Source organism: Oryctolagus cuniculus, chromosome X, assembly GCF_051225735.1.
Source record: "Oryctolagus cuniculus isolate XC-2025 breed Fujian yellow rabbit chromosome X, ASM5122573v1, whole genome shotgun sequence".
Taxonomy (NCBI): Eukaryota; Metazoa; Chordata; class Mammalia; order Lagomorpha; family Leporidae; genus Oryctolagus; species Oryctolagus cuniculus.
The window spans coordinates 66,502,875-66,511,807 of record NC_142888.1 but is presented as its reverse complement, the minus strand read 5'-3'; the positions used below and the strand labels follow the sequence as shown (position 1 = coordinate 66,511,807).

The 8,933-nt window shown below is 34.2% G+C and overlaps 1 protein-coding gene across 2 annotated transcripts in view; it reads right to left on the bottom strand.

Annotated features, from left to right (window-relative positions):
- Positions 1 to 1,694: 1,694 nt before the first annotated feature.
- The window catches only part of RPS6KA6 (ribosomal protein S6 kinase A6), a 145,279-nt gene continuing 138,040 nt past the window's right edge, over positions 1,695 to 8,933 (bottom strand). For both annotated transcript variants that reach the window (XM_070066736.2, XM_070066735.2), the window contains exons 21-22: positions 8,231 to 8,371; positions 1,695 to 7,303 (exon numbers count right to left, since the gene is read on the bottom strand). In XM_070066736.2, coding sequence (XP_069922837.1) covers positions 7,178 to 7,303; positions 8,231 to 8,371 — 267 coding nt within the window. In that variant the 3' untranslated portion in view covers positions 1,695 to 7,177. The remainder of the gene's footprint in view (positions 7,304 to 8,230; positions 8,372 to 8,933) is intronic.

Here is an 8,933-nt window from a genome sequence, read left to right as displayed (position 1 = left end):
CTAGAAACAACCAATAATAAAAGAACATAATATCAAAAATAAGTCAGCTCCATTCCCATTCAGTTTATTTCTTCAAGTAAAGAGGACACTGGAGGAATCACGGAATAAACAAATGATGGTCTGCTTCTTCTATTCTTCACCCTATGTTCCTTGTCAACACAAGAAGAGTAAATCATGTGTAGCTTCATAGAGCTAAATCATTCCAGGGCCCAACAGACCAGAAAGTACATCCCAGATCTTGATAGGTAATGCTTAACAGAAAATGACAGAATGGAGTAATACTTTCATGGGAATGCATGTCTTCGAGTATAAATTCTATGTAAAATTTATATTTATATATTCAAGTATAATTTGTCCTCATTGAAGAAGTATAAATGATAATTAGATATTTTAGTAAGGGGTTGGGAGAGAGGCGGCATGAAAGAAGCAAAAGAGGTGGTCAGGTGGGAAGCAACTTTTGTAGACTTCCCAAAGTTGGCCTGGGGTCTGTCCTGTTCACCTTTAGAAAGTTGAGGAAAACATAAAAGGTTACGTGGAGATTTTGGTCACCAGGCTCCAAATGCATTTCTGAACCACATATGAAACCAAGTTTCATTTTTTAAATATTTATTTATTTATTTGGAAGGCAGAGTTCACAGACACAGGAGATAGATCTTCCATCTGTTGGTTCACTCCCCAAACGGCCACAACAGCCTGGGCTGGACCAGGCTGAAGCGAGGAGCCAAGAGCTTCTTCCAGGTCTCTTATGTGAGTACAGGGGTCCAAGAACTTGGGCCATCTTTCACAGCTTTCCCAGGGACATTAGCAGAGAGCTGGATGAGAAGTGGAGCAGCTGGGACTCAAAACAGCACCTATATGGGATGCTAGCTTCATAGGCAGCAGCTTTACCTGCTATGCCACAAAGCTGGCACTGAAATCAAGATTCCATGTCTGTATGTAAACGTGTTAAAAATTAGCACGGTCTACATATGTGTGACAGTTTTAGCTAAATTTCTGTTATTCAACTTGTTTCCAAAGTTAAAAGAATTTTGCCAGTACTCAGAAAATAAAATTTTAATTTGTCCTCACTGCAGACAAATGCATTTTCCTGATAAGTCCTAGAATATTCCAAGTCTTCATGCTCATTATCTTGAACTCTCTTACCTTATAAGAACCTTAGAAAAGTAACCTGAAAGTGGAGAAAATATTACAGTTCAGGATATATCAAGGCATATTCATAAACAAGTGATATTCTTAAACACTTGCTACAATTGGCTCCTGAATAATGTGTATTACAGGGCCAGCATTGTGGCACAGCAGGTTAAGCTCTGCCTGCAGCCTGGCATCCCATATTGGAGTGCTGCTGGCAGTTTACCATCCCACCGGCTCAGCTTCAGATCTGCTAAGGCACATGAGAAAGCAGAAGATACTGGCCCAAGCACTTGGCCCCTGCCATCCACATGGGAGACTCAGATGGAGTTCCAGGCTTCTTGCCTGGTGCACCCCTGGACTTGGGGTCATTTGGGGAGTGAACCAGTGGATGGGATGGAAGATCTCTTTCTGTTTCTCCTTTTCTATCATTCTGCCTTTCAAATAAATAAAACTTTTTTAAAAAATGTGTATGACTTCCAGTGAATTCTGCAATTAGCTCTACATGTTTAACGAAAGCAGACAGAGTCTTATATCCATAAATGATCAAGCATGGTCAAATGTAAAATGTTAGAAAGTTGCAGCCTTTTTATTTAGTACTCAGAGAATGCCAGTAATTTAACATGGTATCTTGATAATTGTTGCTCACAGAGTTTTTAACAAGAACAAAAATAAATATAATTTCTATGTCATCTTTGGCATGTTTTAAATTCAAAATGATAGCCATGTCTTTAGCAGCACTGTGAGGGAAAAAAACATTGTAAAATGCACTACTAGATTTGGTCTTACATGATGAAAAGTGCAGTACAAAGAATGAAAACTTTAATGTCAAAAGAACAGTGCTTTAGAGAAAATATTTATAAATAAATGATGGTATAAATTCCATAACATAGTCTGAAAAATAAAAGACAGTTATCTGAACACTGGGGACCATTTCTTCAATCGTATTTTTTAAGGTTTTAAGTATATATAAATAAAACGTACACATGCCTTCTAATTAATGCCTTTTCTGTCTTGAGAAGTGCAATGAAATCCCAGTAACTATGGTATTTCTATATTGGAAAACAAGCTTAGAAATTCAAAAATGCTTGAGAAGTGGTGGCAAACTTTTAATGTAGCTATAGCAAACTATGCTTTCTCTGAATAAAGCCTATGTAACTTACAACCAACATTATTTCCCGTTTAACAGCAACAACAACAAAAACACAGAAAAACCACATTCGACCTTTTTTTGTTTAAGGAATTTAATGCAAAATAAATTTTCATTTCCAAATCATGCTGGCATTTGGACATTTAGTTAAGATTTTATGTATAACCCTAAAAATGGCTGTTTCTTACTACACTGCTTTTTTGTTTTTAAAGTAATTTTACTATACTAAAAAACAGTTTCTTTGCTGTAAGTGGTATCAATGTCAGAGAGATAAATTTTAAAAAATAAATCAAATGTGACCTGAGTAATTTCAGTTAAAAGAAAAAAGCAAATAATGTAATCACTCATATTATGAAAATTAAGAAACTACTGTATATGTTACAAACCTGCCAAAGTTAGATGCTTAAAAAACGACCTTTTGAAGAATAAATTAGATTCCATAAGAAGACAACTAGAAGGAAAGCAAAACGGTCATCCAAAGAAGCTCTATTTTTTGGGGCTCAGAAATATGAATACAGAAAAAAAACCTAAGTTGCCAATTACATATGTATTTATTTGCAAGCACTAAGCTAAAAATTTCTTGCTAGTTAATAATTGAAAGGCATATAATTGGTTAATATGACTGGATTGAATTTCTATATTCCAAAAGCACTTTTCCTCTATGTTTTTTTTTCAGATTTCAAAGAAATGTAGGTCTATAATTTAGTACTAACACTTCAAATATAATTCCCCCATGAATTAGCAACCAAATTGAATTTTAAGTGATTAAGCATTATCATTTCATTCAAATTATATGATGAACTTCACTATACTGTAAGACTAAAAGCCAGAAACCATGCATTCATGAGTATAATGTATGTTTTGAAAAGTCACTAGCAATGCCACTACGCTCCTGTATAGGAAGGCAGCACATTACTGATTTATTCTGCTAATTCCAGCAATCACTGATCTTGTGATACACACAAAAAACACCTGAATAGGCTTTGAAATATAAAATATTATTGCAAATTTTAACTGCCCTTGGTCAAGATACTCTTAAAATGGCCTGCTTGCATTCTTGCTGATGAATAACATTGTGATAAATATAATCTCTAGGTCCTCAAATCTAAACAAAGAATCCAGAAACTTAAGACTAGGGATAGTTTTCATTCAACCGTTCTGTGCTTTTGTTTATCAATATAATAGGAATGGGGGAGGGACAAAACTCGCAATAGGTCATGTACTCAGAGAAATAAGAATATAGACAAATATGGGCTAAACAACATACACAGAAATGACTGCCATCCCTGCCTTCTTCCACATCATGGTGCCACAAGAGGTCATTGTGATTAAAAAGCTTAGATATTTTTAAGAGAAAATGTAAAATAATAGGTAGAAAGGAAGGAAATATGCAAAAAAAGGAAGAAGCCATTAGATAATCTGACCCTGGGACATACTATGTAAGTTCTTTGCCCCCAAAATCTTCCCTGATAATAACTGAAATTAAAATTATTCTCATCTGGTTAGATTGCCTGCAACTCCAGCAACCAGAAACTTGTTTGATTAATGGGTATCTTTCTTGAAAAGTACTAATTAGCCACCAGCCACTAACAGAAAATGTGAATTAATTTAATGAGATAGCTTTCCTGGTTTGGGCAAATGGAAGAGAGAGTGGTCCTTTTGGAGCACAGAGTTCTTCTATAGTACATGGCAACCCATAATGAAGGAGTGCTCAAGTAGGAGAGCATTCGGGGGCTTGAAGATCAGGAGAAAGCGAATGTGGAGAATGCCAAAGGCAAACTTTGCTTACTTTAAAGCTTAAGTTTTGCAGAGGGTCTTGGGGCCAAGGTAAGTAGTTATTTTCCTTCTTCATATATGAAGGGCCTCTTACTGTCAAGAAAATACTATTCAACGTGTATGAATAAGTTCTGTTGATACTACTATTTTAACATTTATTCAATGGAGAGAACTTACAAACATCAAGCATCTGTTCTTCAGTTTGTGGAATACCTGAACATATGGAATCCTTTCAAGCTAACCAGAGGTGCATTCAAAAATGTTTTACTATGCTTAATTATCAATGGCAATAAATTACAAAAAAAGCAATATTTAGGCATTACTGGATCTAGCAAAATAGGCTTAAGCTTAATCTTCATGAAAGGGCTGAAGTAATTTTTTCCCCACAAAATTACTGTCACCAGCACTGCATTCTCATTTTTTTACAAATTGTTTCCTGAATTTATTCATGGTACTATGTGCTTTAGGAGAATAGATTGTTAGTCTATCTGAACAAACATGGTGTTTTCCCTTTGATAAAAAATTAGTTTGACATACTCTCCCGTCTAGAACAACAATAAAAACCCTCAAATTGTGCTATCTTTAAATACTACCAGTAACTATGAGCTAGAAAGAAAAACAATGCAAAATAATTGTTTGCAAATCCATGAGAAACCACAGTATCCTGAAGTCCTATAGAAAAGGGTTGGCTTTTACTGATTAAGCTATAGAAATTCCATCAAAAAATGCCCCATTCAAATCTGCATTTGTGGCTGCAGAGTTTCAGCCAAAATGGAAATGACTAGGCATCCTTATCTGGGCTCCTTCTACAAAATGAGGGTATAGTTTAAAGCTTTCCCTTACAAAAAGGTTTCCTCCTACTACTGTTGTTAAGTTAGCAAGCTTGAATTTTTCAGCAGAAAACTCACAACTATTGGGCACATCCACTAGCATACTTGTGTCTTTTACATAATGTTAACCCTCAGTAAGTGATGAAGAATCATGCTTTTCATTGTTTCATTCTTATAGTATCCCCTTCAAGTAGGGATAGATGACATGACCCTTCTGAGCAAGCTAATTGAAAATTAACTAAGATCACCTGCTTTTTAAAACCATTGATTATGGAAAGCCTGAAGGTTTATTTCTTTATGATTTTTTTTTCATTTTCTATTTTCACTTCCCCGAATTTTATCAATAGAAAAGCAAACATAGAGATAGTATCTCTGTCCTGAAATAGTATCTCTGTCCTGAAAAATTCAACACCAAAAAATCACACCTCTGAATATGATGTTTCAAATCTGACAGAAAGAAAGCCTAATAGCATAAACTAGGTGACAAGAAGAAAATAATTCAGAATATATGCACATAAATTGTTACATGCAAGTGCTTACAGTAATAAAGCAAAATGAGGAAAGAAACGGCAAATCAGAACTAAACGTTATAAAATATGATACCAATATATTTTTAGTAATGCTTCCATGTGGAATTAGATGTTCTTTAATGTATTTCAATTATTTCAAAATGACACCTCAAAATAAGAATACATACTTTTATACATCGCACCCAGGAAACAGATCTTCTGTGCATGTATATAGATCACTTACATTAAAAAGAGAATATGTATAGCTTCTTTTATTAAATACCAAAGTTACAAGTCTCCTAGCCTAAATTGTATACTCAGTAATCAACTCTCTCTCTGAACTAAACAAAATAAAATACACAGCAAACAGTACACCTAGCACTCACAAGTAGTTCATTTATATTCACTAAACAAAACTGTGATATCCTCCAGTTTACATTCATGAATTCTTTCTGTCAGTAGTAGTAGTAGTAGTAATGGCATTTTGTTCAACAACACAAAACAATTCTTTCATCATTTAGAAAATCAATACATACTACATAGTGGTTCTGAATCATAAATTTAATAATAAGACCAGTTTGGCCAGATCTTTTAAAATAAATATGATTTTTAAATGTGTTCAAATTTTATGTAGATCAGTAATATTACTTCCTATTTAAAACGGCATTTTATCTTCTTGAAGTATAACTATTATGTAGCATTGTCTAAAGTTTAATGAAATACATTACATTATATCATGTGTGCTAAGCACACAAGTCCACTACAGTAAAATTCCAACTATATTACCATAGGATTCAAGGTAGATTAATATACTACACTGTAGTTCAAAACACATGGAAGTCAGAAAAACAACAGTGTAGCTCATTTATAAAGGGGGACAAATGATGATTAAATCCAATTGGTTAACTTGAAAGTCAGTTTACGTAACACCAAGACAGTGTCAACACCATGTAATTCATTTTCAAAGGCTTAGCTATGACCTATTTAGAAGATTACAACACCAATATAATATTGGCTAAAAAATTCTTTACTTGTACTACAATTCCATTAGATGTAAAATGTACAAAAGCATTATGGAAATCTTTATTTCTAGATGAGGCCATTTATGGATAATATACAGGTCTTTCTGCACATATTATCCATGATTTGATTCTTCTGTAAAAATGTTGGCACCAACCATATCAGAAATTCATATATTATCACAACTGTATTCTGTTCTACCACCAAACTACTATGTCTACATTTAGTAACTTCACAAAATCAAATGAATGGAATCCTTTGGTTGTACACAATAACAAGCTTCGATAATAATTTTAAATTTGTTTTTCTTTTTTTAAAAAAGGCTATCCTTCAGAATCTGATATTAAAAAATACTGACATTGCTTGGCATTATACTATTATATATGTATCGTGATGGTTGGTAATGATTCCCCAAACCATGATTTTATGAAAACAGAAAAATTATTACAGTAACTTTATTTGAAAGGAATTTTAGTAGTTAGTGTGCTAACTACTAATTTTAGTAGTTTAGTAGAGAAGTTGTTAGGACTTTTTGGACACCAACTGTAGATTTAAATAAATATTTGAACACTACTGTAAAATAACACAGTATGAATATTGTGGACCTGTATATATATTTTTTAAAATCTCACTCCTCCTAACAGGGGATTTTTAAAATATTCAAGTAATGTAGCAGAAAACAATGCCTTTGATATAAGATTAGGCAAAAAGCCACACAATTAATTTTCTCTTCAATCAGTTTTGGCCGAGGAACACTACCAATCTTACAGGCCAGTTGATGTTCGCTTTTTCATGCTCCGTCTCTGAGCTAAGCTTGAAGCAGCAACAGGCTCAAGAACTGGTTGAAAGGTCTTGTGAGTCAGGGCAGAAAATGTGGCAACCACTGCTCCCTAAAATAATGACAAGTCATTACAAATTGAGTAATAATCTTTAGAAGTAAAAAAAGAAAAAATTTCCACATTACATCATGAGACATTTAAGTAGAACAAAATTTATCCTCAGAAATATAATTGAGTATACTTGATATATGCATCAGTGTTCCCTTGATGAATTAGTACCTGATTACTTCTGCACTTTTCATTTCAACAGCTATGCTTCACAGAAAAAAACTCTTAAAACACTAATATATAAACTCTAGGCTCAATGTTTAGGAATACAGTGACTGTTACAAATGGTTGTAATTTAGGAACTAACAGATATTCTTTTGTTTTCATATAAAATTTGTATTTAGTCCACTCCTAGCCTCTTTCAAAATCAAGGCAATTACAATTAAGAAATTTACATTTTATCATCAGATAGGCAGTAGTAAAGAAAAGTTAAGAAGGATAGTACATGGTTGTTATTTAAATAAACCAAAATCAAACAATCTAGCTTTAAAAAAATGAAGATACTTTAAGGAATTACCTGTGTCATCAGTGAATGGCATCCAATGGCTTTATTATTTATCAAGTATTTAGAAGGCACATTAAAGTATGTTTGTTGGGGCTGGCGCCATGGCGCAGTAGGTTAATCCTCCACCTGTGGCACCAGCATCCCATATGGACGCCAGTTCTAGTCCCGGATGCCCCTCTTCCAGTCCAGCTCTCTGCTACGGCCTGGGAAAGCAGTAGAAAATGACCCAATTCCTTGGGCCCCTGTACCCACATGGGAGACCTGGAAGAAGCTCCTGGTCCTGGCTTCGGATTGGCATAGCTCCAGCCATTGTGGCCATCTGGGTAACAAACCAACGGATGGAAGACCTCTCTCTCTGTCTCTGCCTCTCACTGTCTGTAACTCTAACTCTCAAAATCTTTTTTAAAAAAGTATATTTGTTTTACCTTAACAGCATGTGATGCATCACTTCTCTTTGGCTGATCATTCCGCAACTGATCACTGTGAGTTATCCATGAGTGCTTTAATATTTGCTCAGTAGTGTACCGTTGATGAGGGTCCACATGAAGCATATGGGAAAGCAAATCCTAAATTTAAAAAAGCATATATATATAATATATATATATGTCATTCCATATACATTTTTCAAAACTATCAACGGATTACTAGCTTTTAAATCTGTAATATTTGACCTATACTTGGGAAAAACAACTTATACTCTGCAGAGTTAACTTTTAAAAGCATTCTGAAATAGATTGTTGAATATACAGTAAATCCTTATTTATTATTTTGAATTCAGAGGATGCCAAATCTGTGGACCTGGAATGTGGTTAGTGAGGAAGGGGGAAAATGCAAAGTGGCAGGAGTTATCCTGGAATGTGCTAAATGGTCATGAAAAAAAGGAGCTATTGAACTGCTGGTAACCTGGGTCCCAAGGTATAAGGGTATGTGTATTCAAACATAAATAGCAGAGAGCCTCGTGTTATAAATCCACTCAAAAACTGTGAACTTACTGTGCAACATATTATAGAAAGCAGTAACATAAAGTCTAAATCAGCAACTGGCTGCTTGCATAGTAGTGATCAGAACATCATAAGCTTTTAATCTCTGAATGTTTATTTTACATCTAATTCAGTAAAAATAAAGTTG